General features: G+C 43.8%; 9 protein-coding genes across 9 annotated transcripts; 4 read left to right on the plus strand and 5 right to left on the minus strand.

Annotated features, from left to right (window-relative positions):
- Positions 1 to 49: 49 nt before the first annotated feature.
- BDV17DRAFT_285533 (putative mitochondrial translation release factor (RF-1)) lies at positions 50 to 1421 on the minus strand (the record flags this gene model as incomplete). Its single annotated transcript, XM_073760729.1, has 3 exons — positions 50 to 1027; positions 1081 to 1247; positions 1322 to 1421. 3 exons carry the CDS (start codon positions 1419 to 1421, stop codon positions 50 to 52), a joined length of 1245 nt encoding a protein of 414 aa, XP_073610123.1.
- A 147-nt stretch (positions 1422 to 1568) lies between these two features.
- Positions 1569 to 3499, plus strand: BDV17DRAFT_246526 (DnaJ and TPR domain protein). Its single transcript, XM_073756056.1, has 2 exons — positions 1569 to 2721; positions 2778 to 3499. The coding sequence occupies exons 1-2, from the start codon at positions 1744 to 1746 to the stop codon at positions 3360 to 3362; spliced, it is 1563 nt and encodes a 520-aa protein (XP_073610124.1). The 5' UTR covers positions 1569 to 1743; the 3' UTR covers positions 3363 to 3499.
- A 137-nt stretch (positions 3500 to 3636) lies between these two features.
- Positions 3637 to 4528, minus strand: BDV17DRAFT_285535 (protein-L-isoaspartate O-methyltransferase; the record flags this gene model as incomplete). Its single annotated transcript, XM_073760730.1, has 2 exons — positions 3637 to 4251; positions 4427 to 4528. 2 exons carry the CDS (start codon positions 4526 to 4528, stop codon positions 3637 to 3639), a joined length of 717 nt encoding a protein of 238 aa, XP_073610125.1.
- Positions 4529 to 4819: 291 nt separating this feature from the next.
- Positions 4820 to 6171, plus strand: BDV17DRAFT_277506 (uncharacterized protein). Its single transcript, XM_073759437.1, has 2 exons — positions 4820 to 5467; positions 5530 to 6171. The coding sequence occupies exons 1-2, from the start codon at positions 5317 to 5319 to the stop codon at positions 6060 to 6062; spliced, it is 684 nt and encodes a 227-aa protein (XP_073610126.1). The 5' UTR covers positions 4820 to 5316; the 3' UTR covers positions 6063 to 6171.
- Positions 6172 to 8445, minus strand: BDV17DRAFT_277509 (putative dihydrolipoamide succinyltransferase). Its single transcript, XM_073759438.1, has 12 exons — positions 8367 to 8445; positions 8106 to 8293; positions 7992 to 8050; positions 7870 to 7941; positions 7766 to 7821; positions 7362 to 7718; positions 6902 to 7294; positions 6782 to 6841; positions 6667 to 6721; positions 6548 to 6615; positions 6420 to 6491; positions 6172 to 6331 (listed from the first exon to the last, which is right to left on the minus strand). The coding sequence occupies exons 2-12, from the start codon at positions 8270 to 8272 to the stop codon at positions 6287 to 6289; spliced, it is 1404 nt and encodes a 467-aa protein (XP_073610127.1). The 5' UTR covers positions 8273 to 8293; positions 8367 to 8445; the 3' UTR covers positions 6172 to 6286.
- A 180-nt stretch (positions 8446 to 8625) lies between these two features.
- On the plus strand, positions 8626 to 9160 carry BDV17DRAFT_296507 (NADH dehydrogenase [ubiquinone] 1 beta subcomplex subunit 9; the record flags this gene model as incomplete). Its single annotated transcript, XM_073763308.1, has 5 exons — positions 8626 to 8645; positions 8698 to 8830; positions 8889 to 8967; positions 9032 to 9073; positions 9132 to 9160. The coding sequence occupies 5 exons, from the start codon at positions 8626 to 8628 to the stop codon at positions 9158 to 9160; spliced, it is 303 nt and encodes a 100-aa protein (XP_073610128.1).
- Positions 9161 to 9530: 370 nt separating this feature from the next.
- Positions 9531 to 10088, minus strand: BDV17DRAFT_285538 (histone H2A; the record flags this gene model as incomplete). Its single annotated transcript, XM_073760731.1, has 4 exons — positions 9531 to 9583; positions 9632 to 9835; positions 9887 to 9975; positions 10036 to 10088. 4 exons carry the CDS (start codon positions 10086 to 10088, stop codon positions 9531 to 9533), a joined length of 399 nt encoding a protein of 132 aa, XP_073610129.1.
- A 156-nt stretch (positions 10089 to 10244) lies between these two features.
- Positions 10245 to 11497, plus strand: BDV17DRAFT_246880 (histone H2B family protein). Its single transcript, XM_073756057.1, has 4 exons — positions 10245 to 10885; positions 10937 to 11008; positions 11067 to 11154; positions 11206 to 11497. The coding sequence occupies exons 1-4, from the start codon at positions 10714 to 10716 to the stop codon at positions 11294 to 11296; spliced, it is 423 nt and encodes a 140-aa protein (XP_073610130.1). The 5' UTR covers positions 10245 to 10713; the 3' UTR covers positions 11297 to 11497.
- BDV17DRAFT_247060 (cysteine protease ATG4) lies at positions 11440 to 13250 on the minus strand. Its single transcript, XM_073756058.1, has 5 exons — positions 12999 to 13250; positions 12640 to 12930; positions 12408 to 12576; positions 12126 to 12353; positions 11440 to 12055 (listed from the first exon to the last, which is right to left on the minus strand). Exons 1-5 carry the CDS (start codon positions 13153 to 13155, stop codon positions 11698 to 11700), a joined length of 1203 nt encoding a protein of 400 aa, XP_073610131.1. The 5' UTR covers positions 13156 to 13250; the 3' UTR covers positions 11440 to 11697.
- Between the last annotated feature and the right edge of the window lie 6901 nt (positions 13251 to 20151).

Below are 20151 nucleotides of genomic sequence, written 5' to 3' on the forward strand. Positions count from 1 at the left end.
CATGGAACTTATTGTACAACCTTTACAAAATTTCCCGTTTATGCTACTCCTATACCCCGGAAGCGATTGCCAGCATCTCGCGGTCAGTAAGCCACATTCGCACACTGTCCATCACGGTTTCCAAACTCTCACCTCCCTCCAGCACATCGTCCAAGTTGTGAATTGTGCAGCCACTTCGGTGATCCGTGCAACGGCTCTGGCCGTAGTTGTAGGTTCGGACTTTATCTCCTCGGTCCATCTTTCCTATACCACCTAACGCCCCTCGACGTAGCTCGACCAATTCCTGTTCCCGCGCCTGCTGTCGGCCTTCAGCAATCCTTGCCCGCAGTATTTGCCACGCTTTTTTGCGATTTGCTTGCTGCGACCGCGAATCTTGCATGGAGACCACGATGCCGGTGGGCAGGTGAGTTAGGCGAACAGCGGATTCGGTCTTGTTAACGTGCTGCCCACCAGCGCCCCTGGCTCGCATCTTCTCTGAGCGGACTTCCTGGGGGTCGATGTACCAGTCGCTGCTGGGATCGTCGAAGTTGAGCGCACTGTCTGCGCCAGACCCTGTGTCCGGGAAACTAGGAAGAACCATGACACTAACAGCACTAGTATGCGTGCGACCCTTGGCCTCTGTGGTCGGGACTCGCTGCACTCGGTGTACGCCTGCCTCGGTTCTCAGAAGGTCGTATGCTCCTGGAGCTTCAACTTCCAAAACAGCCTCAGTCAGAGCGTCTTCTCGGCCATCTCCAAGCTCCCGCTTTATTACGGTTGGGCGTAGGCCTCGGCGAGCACAGAATGCAATATACATCTGCAGCAACTCAAAGGCAAATATACTGGCTTCATCACCGCCCGCACCTGGTCGTATCTCGAGCAAGCATGGAAGGTCTGCAAACGGATGGCGTGGAACGAGGGCGCGTTTCAAGTCATTTGATACCGAGGTCAGTACAGCTTTGGCGGTTTCTAGTTCTTCGACGGCAAGGGACCTCAGTTCCGCTTCGGATTGCGGATCCTCTAGTAAGGACTGCAGCTCTGATATGGACTTCGCGATGTCAGTCAGGTGCTTGGTTGCCTCAAGACGGACAGGCGGCAGACCTTATTGGCATTGTTCCATTGCTCTAAGGCTTTTGTAACTGGGCCTAGCTCGCCAATGCGCTTCGCGATTTTCGAGTCAAACGACGTCGCCAGTTGACTAGAAAGAGACGCATGCTCAGTCGCTAGGGTACGGGCACGTACTAATAGAGCAGGAGAGAGCTCGCTGTCTGAAAACTCAGATATACACAATCAGTATCAGTCGTAGTGAAAGCAACTGGATGGCAACACGTTGTATACCAACCAGTTTGTAGGCCTCGCCGCTGATAAAATAGACGCGGATTTCGGGTGAGTCTAGCAGACCGTGCAATGCACCGTGAACACACCCAGGGTACAGAAAGCATGGTGGAGTGAGTGATACTGTGTGCCACTAACGACCATGCAATGTCCGCATTCATTCCGATGGTGGTCACGTGTGGTAATTTTGGGTTGTAATGGACTGTAAAGGCCAGTCTGGAAGAACCTCAAAGTATAGAAACCGATAGATGAACACGATTCACTCATGATGAAGGCTGCTGTCACCAGTTATAATGTAAATTGCTCTCAGGCTTCTTGCGAGCTGTGATATATATTCCCTCATTCCGTTCCTTTCTCTCTTTTTTTTATCTTCCTGGTCGCGATACCTATATTACCATCGTCTCCGTTTTACACTTTTCGACTCCGACCATGCTCCTGCTATCATTCTATGCCCTGACAGCTTTCCTTGCCTTCGTGCCAGGTAGCTTGGGGCAAGAGTCGTCGATTGCTCCTGATACACCTGTATCGTCCTTAATCGCTTCCGCGAAAACACATCTTTCTAGTGGCTCGCCTCGGGACGCTCTGGTCTATCTCGATGCGGCGATCTCAAAAGACCCGACGAACTACCTTACGGTCTTTCAACGCGGTGCCGCCTACCTATCACTGGGGCGTCGGACGCAAGCGCAGGATGATTTTGACCGTGTTCTTCGATTGAAACCAGACTTCGAGAGCGCTCTTCTCCAAAGGGCTCGCCTTAGGTCCAATACGGCCGACTGGTCAGGCGCATTGGATGACCTTGAGAGAGCCGGAAAGAAGGACTCGCCCGAATACAAAGAATTTCTGAATGCGCGGGACGTTGCCTTTCGGGCACTGCAGGCAGAGAAGAGGGGCGACTGGGAAGCATGCATAAGTGAGGCGAGTGCCGCTATTACCAAGGCCAGTGCATCTCTCAGTTTACGTCAAGGCCGAGCGCATTGTCGCTTTGAGAAAGGCGAGCTGGAAGAGGGGATCAGCGATCTCGTGCACACGTTGCACATCTCGCCTGGCCTAATAGACCCGCACTTGCAGATTTCGTCTATGCTTTTCTATACTCTCGCAGACAGTGAGCAGGGTCTTTCGCAGATACGCAAGTGCTTACATTCAGATCCGGACTCGAAACCATGCAACAAGCTCTACAAGCGAGAGAAGCAGCTGGATAAGCGTCTTCGGAGATTACAAGATGCTGTATCCGTGCGCAAGTTCAACAACGCTTTAAACCTCCTGGTGGGTGTTGACGGTGAGCTCGGTCTCATCGACGATGTTAGGGGAGATGTAGAGCAGGCAGTGGAAGCCGGTCACATTTTTTCTGACTCCCAGGGTCTTCTCTATGCGTCGTTGATCGAACGAGCTTGTGAGGCGTACAAGGAGGTATGTGGACTGCTGAAGATGTTTTGCTCTTGACATGACTGATCTTTGAAACACAGGTACATATGCCCAAGCGCGCCTCCACGTTCTGCTCAGAGGCACTCGGGTTGAATCCCCATTCTTTGCCAGCACTCTTGTTCAGCAGCCAGACTGCTCTGGATGAGGATAGGTTTGAAGATGCCATTCGTGATCTCAACACGGCGAAAGAACATCACCCTCAATCCAGGGAGGTTCAGAATCTCCTCCAGAAGGCTATGGTTCTGCAGAAGCGTTCCAAACAAAAGGACTACTACAAGGTATTGGGTGTGAGCAGGGACGCTGATGAGAGGACAATCAAGCGAGCTTATCGGCAGTTGACGAAACAGCATCACCCCGATAAGGCCTTATCCCAGGGTGTCACCAAGGAGGAGGCCGAGAAGAAGATGGCCGGTATAAACGAGGCATACGAGGTACTATCCGACGCCGAACTCCGGACACAGTATGACAATGGCGTGGACCCCAACGATCCAGAGTCGCAGAGGTCAAATCCTTTCCAGCAAGGTAGCCCGTTTGGAGGTGGTCAACAGTTCTTCTTCCAACAGGGTGGCCCGCAGTTTAAGTTCTCCTCAGGGGGGTTCAACTTCCCTGGTGGTTTCCATTTTTAAGGGACCAGCATTGGTCTATGGTTTATTCAGCTATCGTTCTGACTTTTGAGACAAATCAGATTTTCTTCTTCCACTCAGCTAGGACTCTGTAGCGATCCTCAACCGAACAGCATGCTTCGTATTACAATTTCCTTTGTTCTGTGCATAATGTGCTAAGGTGACTCGCTCTGCGTGATGTATTCCCAATTTTCTCGACGAGGTGTCTCGTTTGCGCCAAAACGAAAGAAACAGATGGCCTCGCAGTGATACTAACTCGGTGCCTGCGCGATTTTGGCTACTTTGGTGAATCAGTAAGAGGCACGTAGCTGACTGAGAATACTTTCTCTTTGTGGATGGAGCCATCCTCCTTCTTGTCCACTACCCAGATGTACTGCCCGCCGCCGAGCGCTACGCTGGCCGGTGTACCTTCGGCGCTGACAGGTATGAACATCCGTCCAGGCGCCTTCAGTTGCTCGACGAGCAACGGATGGAGCTCTTCTGCCGCCGCACCGACGTGAATGGCATCATACGGTGCCCCCTCCGGCCAGCCACGGCGGCCATCAGCCTTGATAAACTTGACGCTTCCGGTGTCTAGTAGCTTTTTGCCCCCTTCAGACCTGCTCATGTTGTCGTGCGCTAAAGATACTAAATCTTGTATGTGGTCGACTCCAATGACTTGTCCCTTTGGACCTCCATTGGATGGTGTACCAACGACAAGGTTGGCGAGTACGTGGGTCAGGTACCCTGAGCCGGAGCCAATGTCTAGGACATGCGATCCGGGTCGAAGGTAGTTGATGAGATATTCGCAAGCATGGCCATGCATGTGAGGGGCGGAAATCGTCGCATTGTGGCCGATTGGCTGCGGGGAGTCGGAGTATGGTCTGGAGGGCGCATAATGGCCGCGGTCAACCTTGTTCACTCATTAGACGCTGGTGGCTAGACAGAGGGCCTTCGGGTGCTTCTGTTTGGAAGCTAGGCAGTGCTCATGTAGCAGCGTAGTTCTGGGTAATCTGGAACTTGAAGTGACAGTGTGTGCAAGTGACAGTGTATGCTGTGTGGGGTAGACAACGGGGCAGTGTGCTCACCTCCATCATTGCCCGTTTCACTCTCTCATTTTTGATGAGACCTTCTCTGGATAAGTTCTCGATCAGTTCCTTGTTTGTCGAGCCGGTGCAATACCAGGCCATTGTATTGGATCTTCTAGATATTTGTTTTGTTGCGGTGGTGGTGGGATTCAGTCTCTTGAGCATGTGGGCAGGTCACGGAATGCCTAGTTTGAAGCATCACGCTGATGCGTTCGGAAGATTAGGTACTGTAACGCTGTTCGCTGAGATGGAGGTGAGATTACGGGTGACGCTGCAATGGTGACGCCATTGCAGCGTCACCGATCACGTGGTTGGCCGCTCACTTAGGCCCTTGGTACATCCTCGCCCGTAGGGCTCGAGTGGTAAGGCGCGGTGTTGTAGTTGTGGAGATTTTCCTGCTTTGGGTCTTATGCGTTCTCTGGTGTTACTGCTCCTGTTGGCGGTTCGTGTGTGGGTGCGCGATCTGGCCGCTATTGTCAAATGATCGGCGCGCAAAATATATATACTCAAGTTACATATCCACAAGCCGCCAGCGGGTATTGACTGCACCACATTCCGCCATAAATGGAAGACACACAGGGTATCAAGTACCACAGCAGGGAGTGCCTTATCACCACGCGACACTGGCTTTAGAAGCTGCTGGGCTAGAGCGCAAAGCCCATAGCCCGTCGCATATAGCTCACTGACACTGAAACCCACAGCGCGAGAGAACCGAAACCTTGAGATCGCCTGAAAGTCCTTATCGACAAAGCCGTCGCGCCGTTGAACGATATTACCAGACTGTCGCCATCATCGCATCTACTACGTCAAAAAATAAAACCAACAAAGTATCTGGGCGTGGTCAGGTTCAGAAGACCATACTATCCAAACACCAAACCCGATAAGCAAACATGGACACAACAGCAGATGAAGACACAAGACATGAGGTGAACTTACTCATACTTGATTACATGCTATGCATGGCCATCCACACGGCCATGCATGCGACAAAGAGCAATACAAACGGGTGGGACATGACCTGGTTGGAAGACACGATCCGGGGTAAGTGGCGAGAATATATCAAACCTACAAGATTCGGATGGCTGAAGATTCGAGATACCTAGCATTAAGGACGGGACTCGCGGCGGCCAATAAGTTACCGATTATGCTCCTGATCAAGGCGCAAGTGTTCGAGATCATCAGCATATTGAAGGATACAGACACACGGCCGAGCGTACTGGCGGAAATGGCAAGCGGTTTTTTATTCAACTGCAAGTCCGTGAACTCCGGCCTTATCGAGGCCCAAGCAACTACAGCTGCTGTCCAGCTCTGCGCCCATGCAGTATCCAGAGCGCATCGAATTTTAGATGACCACGCTGGCGAAAATCCAGCTAGATACGCACCCACTCCCTCCGAGGGAGAAAAACCAGGAAACTTACCGGTATGTGTCGCCAAAGCGCTGCCAACCATGGGGATCTCTGCAGAGGCTGTGTACAACACCAGCCAGTCCGTGCATATACATGATACAATCAAGTCCCTTTTTGATACCATGCAGCTACTTCCACCTCCCGTGCTCCTGCAACTTGAAAGAGGAAAGCTCGATGGATTAAGCCGCGCCGAGACGCAAGAGTTAAAGTATTTGGCAGGCATGGGTTAAAAGTGGATAAAGTACTGTGTATCAAGAAAAGACATGTAGATAACGAGCCAAGGCCCCAAGCCAGGCCTGTCCCGATATAAGCTAAAACACAATGACGGCCAGACAATGCAATACGTAAGCTGATAAACAAAATCTACACCTGCATTCACCTATTGCTATATATCAGAATTGTGGAATTGAATAATTTACAGCACGACACAAGGAGAAAAAGGGCGACAACCCGCTTAACCCAACAGCATACGCCGGGGGTCTTCAATATACTCTTTGACCTGTTGAACCACCGTTAGTCTGGTACTTCTAAAAAATAACGCAGAGAAAGTGCACGAAGAGGGCAAAGCGCCGACGGGGTCTAGGTACCTTGACAAGGAAAGTAACGGCCTCCCTGCCATCCAAAAGTCGGTGGTCGTAGGTAAGGGCAAGGTACATCATCTGACAAGAAGATTAGAGTTATGACATTAAAGTTAAGATCATACAATTCGACTCACCGGGCGAATTTCAACCTTTCCATTGACGGCCACGGGCTTGTCTTTGATGGCATGGAGCCCAAGAACAGCTGAAATACATTAGTTCATCGTTCCACAGGAAAAGCAGGAGCTCGACGTACCGGTTTGAGGAAGATTAATGATGGGGGTACCCATGAGGGACCCGAAAACGCCACCCTAAGTAAACAAACAATCAGCATCCGACTGCGCCAAGAGTCAAAATCGCGATATGCTCACATTGCTAATCGTGAAGGTACCTCCAGCCATGTCCTCAATGGTCAGCTTGTTGTCGCGTGCCTAGTAGGTGGCCGTTAGTATCCCTTATTACGGCAAAAATCCGTTGAAACGCGCTCTTACCTTCTTTCCAAGATCCGCGATAGATCTCTCAACGCCAATAAGATCCATAATTTCTGCATTGCGGACAACCGGAGTGACAAGCCCCTTCTCCGTAGCAACAGCGACACTGATGTCAACGTAATCGCGGTAGACGATAGTATCACCGCCGTTGGGACCCTCAATAGAGGCATTGACGGCAGGAACGTCCTTCATGGCTAGGACGCAAGCGCGGGAAAAGGCACTCATGAATCCCAGCTTGACACCCGTCTTTTTTAGGACATCATCTTTGTACAGCTTTCGGAATTCCATCAGAGAAGACATGTCAACCTCATTGAAGGTGGTAAGGGAAGCAGCAGTGTTCTGAGACTGCTTCAAACGCTCAGCGATTCTTAGTCTCATCCGATTCATTTTGACCTTACGAGTCGTCTCAGTCAGCAAAAAAAAAATCCTTGAATAGGCATTGACGAACGATACAACTCACCCTTCTCTCCTCACGGCCCCCAAGCGCAGGCTTCGCTTCTTCCGAAGACTGGGTCTTGGATGCCGCCTGCTGTGTCGGCTTGGAAGGCTTAGCCTCTGGAGGGGGAGTACTTGACTGCGAGGGAGCCTTTTCAGAAGTGGGAGGAGCCGCAGCTGGTTCCGGTGCCTGTGACTTTTCGGCATCTGAGCTGGTAGTAGCAGGTTCTTTCGGCTTCTCGCTCGCCTCCTCTGACTTCTTTTCTGGAGCACCACCAGCTTCCAACTTAACAAGATCCTGCCCGACTGTCACTGTGTCCTCTTCATTCACAAGGAGCTCCTTGATGACACCGGACTCCGGTGCATTGACCGAAACATCAATCTAGAACCTGTGAGCAAATCGCACCAGTCGCAAAATATATGACCCACCTTATCGGTTTCAATCGTTGCGATTTCCTCGTCCCGCTCGACATACTCTCCGACCTCTTGCATGCAAAGTTAGCGAAGCCTCCTTGGGCACCGGTAGAACCTACGTTTTGAGAATTGCTTCAATGTCCCCTCCGTGATGGATTCCGCCATTTGTGGGACCTTGACGACGGTGTCGGCTACATAACAGTCAGTGGAAGCCCACAATATGGCGATGTGACCCGACTACCATAGGTTCGAACCTGATGACTTCCGATGGAGATGAGATTGACCTTCGAGAACGCATCCCTAACAGCGATTAGTACAGGCGGACCCAAGAAATGCCGAAACTGAGAATAGATACCGTAGTCCGGTGGTGGATTGTAGACCGTGACTTGACCTGACCGCGATTCTGCCGGCCTCAGATCCCTTGACCGACGTGAAAGTCCTGCAGCATATTGGACGAGGTACGCGAGGCATAGACCTCAGACGCTGCGCAGAAAGCTGACGAAAAGATGATCGGCACAGCATGGTAATTGTAGGGAGCGCAGACTGTGAGGTTGTGAGCGTCAAATTATAGGTTCGGTTGAAGGGATATAGCAAGAGTGACAGCAGTGAGGTATACCTATAGCAGTTCCAAGGCGAGCTCCAGTCCGGGCCGAGAAATACCGAAATTCCCTCAGCAGGCGCGCCGGCCTGACTAAACTCGGCAGGCGACGGATTATTATTACTACGGAAATCCGGCGACGCAGAGAGACCAGTTTAGCATGTTCTTCCCCGTTCGGGATCTCAGTCTGAAGAAGGGAAGGCGATAGCTAATAATTTGTGATTCAAAAGCTTCGTCAAATTGTTCTCGTCTGTTCTGCTTGGGCGTTCTTCTTACTATGTCCGTCAACGCCGTCACGTAAGTTGCCAATGACTATCGAATTTCCCCCGGTCCTAACGTTCCTGAATAGATCGCTCTACCGACGTTCCTTGAAGCTCGCTCTGGACTGGGCAGTTCACAGGCATGTATGGAGAGGACAGGCTGTCTATATTCGGTCTCTTTTTGAGGCAAACAAGGACATTCGCGACCCCCGGCAACAGAAGGTAAATGCGTCTCTCTGTACAACCGTCTTCGAAAGCTCTCGTTCACCAACATTGCTAGGTCATACTCCGAGAGACGGAGAAGCTACTAGAGACATGGAAGCATCCTGATCCCTACCGTGCACCCACTGCCCCTGGTGGTATGTTCTTCTGAATACTCGATAGAGCCCACCTCACCCGCTAAATTACTGACTCGCGCAACAGGAAGCAAATACGAGAGAAACTTGCCTGCTCGTCAACTACCGTGTGAGTGGAGCCCTGTTTTGTCGCTGGCATCGGAATGCGATTACTAATTTGCTATCAGACGCTTCGGGAGGCGCTGGGGATCATTGATACAGAGGGCAGAAAACAGACACCTTTATCTTGTATGTAAAACGCTGACAACGGGCGACTTGCCAGCTGAAATACCACGCCGGTCCAACACCTTTGAATCGCAACAGTTAAGAAATAGATTATGTAGTATAGCACAATGGACAGTAAAGAAACTGAAAAATGGTCGATAGAGGGACATTCATTTTAGGTCATTTGAACTTGTCGGTATCATTCCATGCCCGTGGGCATAATTTACAACAATAAAAACAAAAACGCATAGAAATTAAAAAGAGCCATAAACGTGCCCAGTCCAGAACCCCGTTATCATATCAGTAAGAGAACCAAACCACGCCGAATGACAAACCCTAAGCAAAGAAAACAGCAAAACATTTCACAGCTCCTGGCTACCCTTTCCGGCCTTGGGAGTCTTCTTGGGGAGGAGGTCTAGAGAAAATTAGACAGCTATCAAAGCGCGGATATCGGGGAACGTACTCTGGTGAATGTTGGGAAGAACACCACCCTGGGCGATGGTAACGTGGCCCAGGAGCTTGTTCAACTCCTCATCGTTTCGGATGGCGAGCTGGAGGTGACGAGGGATAATACGGGTCTTCTTGTTGTCACGAGCAGCGTTTCCAGCAAGCTCGAGGATTTCGGCAGCAAGGTACTCAAGAACAGCAGCCAGGTAGACGGGGGCACCTTATTAATCGTCAGTGGGTGACAGGCGAAAGGGTAACAATGCAAACTAACCGGCACCAACACGCTGAGCGTAGTTCCCTTTGCGGAGAAGACGGTGAACACGACCGACGGGGAAAGCCAAGCCAGCCTTAGAAGAGCGACTGTATGTTGATTAGCTGAGAATCGCTAAGGCATGCTTTTTCGAAGGGGAATAAACGTACGACTGCGCGTTCTTGCTGCCGCTAGCCTTGCCACCAGATTTGCCGCCAGTCATTTTGATGGATTTGGGATAAATTCGTCTGTTGTGAATGCGAAAGCGAAGCGACGTGTGATCGAGATGAGATAAGGGTATGGTCTGGGAATGATAGGGAGAAATGGGAAACGGACGACAGTTACCGTGAAGGAGCGGAGGGCATATATAACGACACCACGAGAGTGACGCTGGGTCGTCCAGACGCGTTTCGGATCACCCTCTCGCTTAGCGGGGTCAACCAATCATTGAGCGGATCATCATCCAGTGTACCCGTTGGTTGGTGTCGTCATGCTGCGATACCAGATTCAGGAAAGCGCTCAAGCTAATCGGAGAATCTTACGATACCGTATTCTTGGCAGTGGCCTAAAGCCAATCCTGACGCGTTTCGCGCATTCCGCGCTTCCTAATCATACAAATCATACGACACGCTTACGGTATCGAAAATCTGCCTCCTTTGTGCTTTTCGGATCAACATGCTGTTTGGAGCCGAGTATAAGTAGCACGCCTCCCTCGTCACCGCGTATTCTTAACTTTCATCCTCCTACTCATTCCACACCTCCACATTCACGCGTCAACTCCAACTTCATCTATACTCCGTCACTCGTCTTTTTTTAACAACTATTTTCCGATATCAACATCTTTGAAAATGCCTCCCAAAGCTGCCGAGAAGAAGCCTAGCACTGGTGGCAAGGCCCCCGCTGGCAAGGCCCCTGCTGAGAAGAAGGAAGCCGGAAAGAAGACTGCCGCCGCTGCCTCCGGCGACAAGAAGAAGCGCGGAAAGACCAGGAAGGAGACTTACTCTTCTTACATCTACAAGGGTGGGTTTCGCGAACTTTGACGCGTTTTGGACGCGTGCTAACTTGCAATAGTTCTCAAGCAAGTGCACCCTGACACTGGTATCTCGACTCGTGCCATGTCTATCCTGAACTCTTTCGTCAATGGTATGTGGAATTGTTTACTTCAGCGTGTTGAGTTTGTATTTATTGACTTTTATGGCAGACATTTTCGAGCGTGTCGCGACGGAGGCATCCAAGCTCGCAGCCTACAACAAGAAGTCCACCATCTCATCTCGGGAGATCCAGACCTCGTGAGTCTCATTCCGCAGTTCCATTGAGGGTTCGATTCTAATTTGAGGCAGTGTGAGGTTGATCCTCCCCGGTGAACTCGCGAAGCACGCCGTATCTGAGGGCACCAAGGCCGTTACGAAGTACTCTACCTCCGCCAAATAGGCTTTTGTCGACTTTTTTCTCTTTCTTTTAATTGCACGGATATGTTTTTGCTTCGTTACTCGTCATCTTGAACGGTTTGAGGCGGCGGGTTAAGGGTGTTCGCGGGATTTTAACGTGTCATGGGATGGTCTTTTTTTCCTATTTGTTCTATTTCCCCTCGGGTCAACTGTTGTGTTTCAACGCCTTCACTTTATCTTATGGAGGCATGGATGCGGTGTAACATAACTCGGGTTCTGGAATCGGTTGTATAATTACCCTTCCTCGAATTCGAATCCAAGCTTTCATGGGTTCATCTAATGCTCGTGTTTCTGGTACCTTAATGGTCAGGTCCCATGCGTATTCTGGTGTCAACAGATATCTTCTAGCAAGTACATTGTTTACTGCGTCAAGTGTCAGAATGATTATTCGTCGTCATCGAACGCTTCGACCTCATCCAGCGCTTCCCTTCGGCCTTGCCAGGTGACGCTGTCGCTCTCGTTCAAAATGTTGATGATGGCTTCACCTTCCATAGATGTTACACGACCCTTCCAATCGTTCCAATCTTCTTCGTCTTGGATCAAAAATCCAATGAGCATACTTGGATCCATATCTTGAATATGGAGTCTCCTGAGGCGACGAGTATGGTATGAGTCGAGTTCATCCTTCGTGTACGAGCCAGGCTCGCTGTGCTTCGGGGTAGGGCGGGTGTTGTGTGGGTCGAGATAGAAGAAGTGTGATCCCTGAACCCCTACAAAATAGTGTGAAGCTGATGGGCGTCCTCTGTTCATCGGCCGCCATTAGCATAGGACCTGGGCATCAAATGGGCGTTTTACAGGTTTTCTGGGCGTACCCTGCGATGCCAATTGACTGTGGGTGCTGTAATACTGCTTTTAAGCCAGTCCAGTAGACAGCAGTAACTCGGTCGATCCCGAGCCTAAGGCCCAGTAGTATCAGCGTGGGGCAAACAATGCCCTGTTCATTTTTGGCGATACTTAGAAATTTGTCCTGGTAAACGTCTGAGTTGTCGTCTGCGATGTATACTCGAAGCGTCGACCGACTAAAATCCGCTGAAAGGCCCCTGGTTTGTGTATGAGCAATCAATCCTTGTCTACTTGTCTCTCGTGATCCTTACTGTATGCATCGGGCAGTGGCAGTCGGTCCAAACCATTCCCCGGGGTGTTTTCCGCAGAATTCCGCGCCGTGCTTTACAAATTTGTGTATGGAGAATGGGGCATCTGGGGTGTCGGCGAACAGTGCGAGCAGTCGCTCTTCTTCCTTGGATCTATCGCTCCGTCGCCATTCTATGTCATATTAGCGCTCCGGTGTACCTTATTGGGGCCTGCGCTACGCTCGAACACTCGTACCACGACCAAGTGACAATATAGCCATGGCGTTCGCCAGCAGGCTTTGGCCTGATCTTATCATGCAACCCCATCCTGTGTCGGTTGTAAACCCTTGTGTTTCGATTAATTGGCTTCTCAGCCGCACACCCAGCGTTAATGACGGGTTTCCTTCTCGGTCGGCATCTTTGGGTATGGGTGTAAAATTCGATCTGTATGTCATCCATATCTTTGACTCGAAGTCCAGCAGAAATGCTTCTGGCCATCCCAGTGTGTTTGTATCGTGCACTGTTGGTTGTTGCCCGTTTACGTTCACTTGTTGTTTCAGCATTGGGTCTGATTAGATTTTATCGCGTTCCTTTGTATGCTTTCCTGGTACTTACTGGGGTTATCGGGCGTGGCCACGGCGGGCTCGGGCGCAGGGTACTTGATACCCAGGCACCATATTGGCGAACCTGGCTCCTCGTCGTTCTTGGGTTCCGGGTCCCAGAGGTACTGGACGATTCGTTTCCTGTATCGTTCTATGTCCGTGTTTTTCATGTTTTCTGTGTCGGTGTGTTACTGGATCGTTGGGTGTTGGCTGTTTGATCTGCACGGTTGTTGTGACTTTCTGCGGTCGGAGCGACACGCGCTTTTGTCAATAACCGCAGCGCGGCGCGGCTCGATACAGTGGCTGTGTTTACACTGTTCTCTTTGACTGTAGATATAGTAGTACTGTCATCAGGTATAGTATGGATGTCCATCTAATGACTGGGGGTCCTGAAGGTTGTGCGGGGTCAAGGTTGGTGGTGAGGAGGTCACGGGGCATGCATCTGCGACACGTGAAAGTGCAGGTAGCTAGGTGCGGGGTAGTTATCCTTGGGCAAGGAGTACACAGTGCAGCTACGGTGGGACCGGTGGTGCAGTATTTTATCTTGTGTGTTTATGTGCATGGTCAGGGGTGTGTTGACCCTGGTCTTGGCCCGGTACGCCTGTTTGGCCAACAGTGTAATCATGTGTTGCGCATCATCCTCACCCGTGGTTAGAAATATATATGTGGGCTACGCAGGCTGCTCTCCTTGTAAACCGCGCCTACAGCCCCTGGATAGTAAGTATATCAATAGACGCACATATACTGCCCCCATACATACAGTAGCCAACAAAACACAGACGCACAAATGGGAGAACAGGGCACCAGCTAACTAACAGGGGCAAGGGCATTTGGACACCCTGCAAGGCATTGACTCAATGGTGTTTGAAGAATCTGGTAACCACTGAGTAATATTGTAAGCTCTGCAAGCAATAGAATGCGGGATAGAGGTAGGAGAGATAAAATAATATAAAAGGATAGGTATATATTAGTGATAAGACTAATCATCAAGACTTTTTAATGCCTCGTAGTAAAAGTAGAAAAATTTACAGATTATATAATTAATAACTGTAAGGTATCATTTTAACAATGCCTGAAAGATTGTTGTACGCATATCCTGTTCTACGAGATGAGGCGCGAGGTATCTCCATCTCCCGTTACCCCCCGATTACTTATATCTTAGCCAGCGTTCCTGATTCTTCCTCGGATCTGAATCTAGGCTGCGGCATAACCGCAATCGCGGCTATAGTGTCATACGCCTATTGATCTTCGTTGTTGTTCAACAGGCTGAGTCATGTTTTAGTCAGCCACATCGTTCTTCCAACCGTCACGGCTTCGAGCTAGCTCTGATCAATAACTACTTCATGATATATTAGTAAACCACTTCCTACAGTAATAGCATGTCCGGAATTGTTCAGGACTGCCTTTGTTTTTATTCAGCTTCTATTTCCTATTACAATTACTAATAACTCTAGGTCACTGATATTAAATCCTCGCTTCTGGGTCTATCCCTAGACAGGATTATAGATATATTAGGTCCCTCTAACTATCTGCTATATAGCTTTGCTAAACTAGGCCTCCACGATAGCAAGCACCTCTACTTTACTATAGCCAAGTTCCTGCTAAAACAAGTTAATTAACTAATTTATTAACCTTGCCCTGCTCTTCTGTTATGGGTTCTGTAGCGAATTGGGACCCGACAGGCCTATAGTGAAGTATGGAAGTGGATAAGTTGATGCTATTCAGAGACCGCCGGCGGCGGGAGCTAACTACCTATGCTGACTAAGAGCTGAGTTATCAGGGATGACCGATATACCGAAGTATGCACACTGCGTGACAGGTTCCTCGTACGAGGCACCTTTTCAGTTGTTACTCGGTCATCATGTGACCTCATACGAAGACCCACCCTCGCCTATCTCCTACTTCTTCCACACAAGCATAACTACCTATCTTTTCCTCCTTCAACAAACCTTTTATGTATATATAGCGCGGTATAGTTCAGCGTAAATATATTATCCCCTTATATCTTCCCTTTTATCTCTACTTCTCTAAGCTATTCTATAATCCTGTTCCTTGAACTACCTATAAAAAGTTGTCATACGCCTATCGATCTTTCTTCTTGTTCAACAGGCTGAGTCATGTTTTAGTCAGCCACATCGGTTCTTCTAGCCGTCACGGCTTCGAGCTAGCTTTCATCAACAACTACTTCATGACACATCAGTGATCTGCTTCCCACAAAAGTTATATTATATACTCTAAACAAGTTAACTATTACCTCCTTCTACTAGATTCCTAGTATTTATCCTTTAGTAGCTTTATTATTAATTACTAATATCTAATTAATTATCTCTATATTTAAGTAATATAGCGAATTGGGACCTGACAGGCCTATAGTAAAGTATAGAAGTAGATAAGTTAATACTATTTAGAGACTGCTAGCAGCAGGAGCTAACTACCTAATATTAACTAAGAACTAAGTTATCAGGGATAACTAATATAGTAAACTATATATATTATATAATAGTCCCTTCTAATCAAATAAGGCGATAAATTAAGTAGATGATACCTGATAAGATAGCTATAATAATAATAATAATAAAATATTAGAGACCGCGGTATTGGTAATAATCAATATCTTACTACCTAAATATAAAGATCTGCTCTATTAAATCTAGCAGCGAAGCTATACTATATATAGAAGAAATAAGGGTAAGCTCACTAAAATAGGAAGTAGAATAATATAATATATAACCAAGCAGACACTGACTAATAATAAGTTCAGTAAAGCAGATTCTTAGTAATCATTAAAGGTTAACATACCCCCCTAGCGTTAACAAGGTCATATACAGGCTTGATATATTAAAATATTAGCTATACATGTTAAGCTACTAGTCTAGTCTATAATAAGGCTCTTTGTATTAACTAAACCAAGTATCTTCATGAATTCTTGGTATTTTTAGTCTAGTAAAACCTTTGTAAAGCTATCTACAGGTATCTGCGCGCTAGGAACCTATTAGATATTAATATACTTTGCCTAAATTTCGTAATAAAGCTATTAGCTATGTATATTAACATGTTAAATATTACACGCCGTAGGCGGTTCATTGATTCTGAAGAGGAAGTTGTTAATTCAACTAAGAAGTCACCCGTCGAACAAGTAGAAGTCCGGGCCATATAACTAAGATATAACTAATACATCTCTTCAGAGGCCTGTATACCACAAGTACTATAAAATTAAAATAAAAAAAAGATATTATCCTTAATAAAAAATAGCTTAAAGCATGAAAGTAATAGGAAGGATGGCTTTGTCAAGCCTTGTCTATAGTAATAATAAAAGGGAACTAGCCTATCCTTCCTTATCTATACTAGTATTATCTTTTCCTTCCTTGAATACCTTGATAGCTTTATTTACTTGAATATCTTTAACATGGACCTATTTATCTTTATCTTCCGGATATCTGTTGTTGACGCTTCTCCTAACCATCGACGGTTAAGAGTTCCGGGTATTACGTAACCACTACGGTTACCAGTTTAACTACTTCGCGCAACTTCTACTTACCCGTGATACTTTTCCCTGTTTTCTAGCTTCAAGTATAACCACTAATATCATGAAATTAGATTACTACTTAAAATATTATTTAATAACCTGGTAGCATGTCCTTGGTTAAACCAGGACTCTAATTAGCTATAAAGCTTTTATTTATATTATTTACTTTACTAAATTTAATATTAATTTATAAAATACCCCTAACTTTATTAACTCTAGTACCCTGATAGCTAGTACCCTGCTATCCTTCTTAAACCTATTTCTACTAGTTATTCTATTATATCACGGGTTTACTAATCCTTGCCTGCTTTTCTTTATTACTTCCAGGAACTAGTTTATTTATTTTTAAAATTAAGCTTATACCTCTAAAATCCTACTTTACCTAAATCTATCTTATCTCTATTAACTAACTAACTCTATTAATTTTATTATCCTTACTTTAACAAATTATATCTTTATTATTAATTTTATTGATTTTTTCTATTATTCTAGTTTATTATATTTTATACTTTATTAAAATCCCTAAGCTTCCTGATACTAGCTTCTATTATCTTTGTTCTTAATACTAGTAAAACCAAGTGAGTATATTATTAAACTTGCTTACTAACTTAATTATTTCTAATATTATTCTAATTTATCTAAGATTAATAACTTTAATAGTCCTATACTTTACTTAATTAAATACTTTATTACTAATTACTTTTTACTAAAGTTTTCTAAGAATCTTAGGTTCCCTGCTAACTAGGTATTAAATAAGTTTAATTTAAATTAAGTAATTCTTAAATCCTTTTATTTATTTAAATTAGCTAGTATTACTGAGATTCCTGACTTTCTTTTATAAATTACTAAAACCTTATTAATTAAAACTAATTAAGCTAATCCTGTTAAACTTCTTAGAGTTACTTAATTTTATTTTATTTTAGTAGTTTCTGCTTCTGCTTCCGGTAATCTTAAAAGCAAGAACCTAGTTTAATTAATTATACTTGCTATAAATCCTGCTCTAGAACCTAAAGTTTTAATAATAGTTAAGAACCTAGTTCCAAGAATTAAAAAATAAGTCCAGAGGCTAGTAACTTTATAAAGCTCTTTTAAAGATCCCTTACTTAAGCCTTTTATAGTCCGCAGGACTGCTTTTAGTATTCCTATTTTATTAATTTATTTTTAATAATATTATACTAGATATTAAATTCTAGGTCCTAAACCTAGGGTTAATTAATAGTCTAAAGGTTCTATTAATTCTAAAGTTAATACTATTTCTATTAATCTTAAGGGTTCTTTATATTTTAAAGAACCTGAGCCTAGTATTATTAAAAGAAATATAACTAAGAAGACCTGGGGAATATCTATTCCTAAACCTGGTTTTACTAGAACTTTATTTAGCTTTATTATTATTTTTTAAAACTACTTCCTTTACCCTGTATTTAATTCTATATATCTTTATAGAGGAAACTGAAACTATTCTATAAGTTTAATTTAATTTTTATAAACTTAAGCTATAGCTATTTCTAGTTTTAAAACTAATATCTAAACTCTTTATCAGGACAAGCCTTCTATAAATAATCTATTTATTATTATTTAGTAGAATTAAAGAGATACTAATACCTGCTTTAAGTAATTTAAATATTATTTTAATAAAAGGGCTAACCCTGTATTAAAAAACCCTTTTTTATATACTAGTTTCTCTAGTAATATTCCAAGAAGTAATCCTTTAAATCTTAGTAATTCTCTTAATTTACCTGGTCCTTTTAATAACCCTTCTAGAAATTAGGGTCTACTTTCTAAAAATAAAAATAATTTACTTAGATTTCCTAGATTTCCTGGTTCCCCTGGACCTCCTAAACCTTTATTATTATTTAATTAACTAGATAGTAATACTAATAGTAATCCTCTATTTAATAGATAGACTAGTTATTAAAAAATAAAAGAGATTAGTTACTTCTAGCCTGACCTTAATAAGGATATTATTATTAAATAAATTAGTAATATTATATACTACAAGGATATTAATATCTTTATTAATTAGATTCATAATATTATAGTATATAAAAAGGAAAATATAATAAAAGTAAATATCCAAGCTTGTTTTTATAAAAATACTTTTAGCTAGTTTACTATATAGCTTATAAACCTTAAGAAAGTTACCCTTTATACTATATTTATAGAAATTAGCTAGCTTATTTATTTAACTAAGTATTTTAAACTTAACCCTTAAGCTATCTTATATAAACTAATAGTTCTATCTTATAGTTATTCTAATATTTATTCCGGCAAGACTCCGCAAGTATTTACTAAAGAAATTATATATTTATATAGAGCTACTGAGATTACTAATTCTTATAATTAAATATTAATAATATAGAGTTAATTAGATTTAAATTTATAATATAATATCCCTATTTTTAAACCTGAGATAAGCTTGGCTTCCTTCCTTGAGAAGCTTAAATAATATTAATATTTTTAGTAAAATATTACTATAAAGTACTATAAAAAGCAGGATAATTATCAAATTTCTAACTATAATAATTATAATAATAGTAATACAGGTCCTAACTCTAAAATCCTATACTAAACTAGATTCCCTCCTACTACTCCTTATAGTTACTAACCTTCTGCTAATCCTGTTATTAGCTACTAACTATACTATCCATAGTTATAGTTTTAGTTATTTTACTAGTAGAATACTATCCCTATGAACTATTCTATTATTATTTTATTATACTAAAGTAATTATCAAGCTCAAAGGCTATATTAAAACCAAGGTTAGTTAAACCTGTAGCTATTAAATAATTCTAGATATTAAAGTTAAAATCTGAACTCTAATTTCTAAAATAACTAGTTAAGTTATAGCTATTTTAATAAAAATAGAAATAATTCCTAAAATAATAATATAAATTATTAGCCCTGGAACTAGCCCTGTTCTTTAAACTAGAATTCTAGTAATAAAAATTAAGGCTAGAATTCTAATTAAATTACTTGAGTATTTACTAGTAAAGTTACTAAATTTAATACTAACTTTGCTAAAAATCCTATTCCTGCTATAAATAAGCAAGCCTACTAGGTTAATCCTTATAATCCAGGAAATAGTTTTATTAACAAGCCTTAAGAAATATATCATGGTCAAGCTTTTATAAATAAGCCTAATTCTAATATTCTAGGAAATAAAAACTTATTACCTGAACCTATTTTTATTTCTATAAACTAGAATATCTTTTATACTAATACTTTTAATATTTAATTAACCTTTAAAGCTAAGATTATTAACCCTGAACCTATTATTAATTTTTATAACTAGTATTATAAATATTTTAAGTTTAATTTTATATTATACTAGTACTTTCCCTATTCTTGGTTTACTAAAACTAACCTAGTTCCTATTATTCTTGCTAGTTCCGTGAATATTATTAAATTTAAATATTATAAAAATAATAATTATTCTCTACAAGAACTTCTCTAAACCTACTATAATATTATTATAAGAGTTAGTCTAAATATTATTAAAGAATTTAAAAATATCTATATTAATACTAGTTATTCCTAAATTATTATTAACTCTACCTTAGCCAAGTCTATTCCTGGTATTATTATTGAATAAACTAATAACTATATTATAATTAAAAGTATTAAGTTTACTAAGAAAGCT

Source organism: Aspergillus undulatus, assembly GCF_047715775.1.
Source record: "Aspergillus undulatus strain CBS 261.88 unplaced genomic scaffold BDV17scaffold_96, whole genome shotgun sequence".
Taxonomy (NCBI): Eukaryota; Fungi; Ascomycota; class Eurotiomycetes; order Eurotiales; family Aspergillaceae; genus Aspergillus; species Aspergillus undulatus.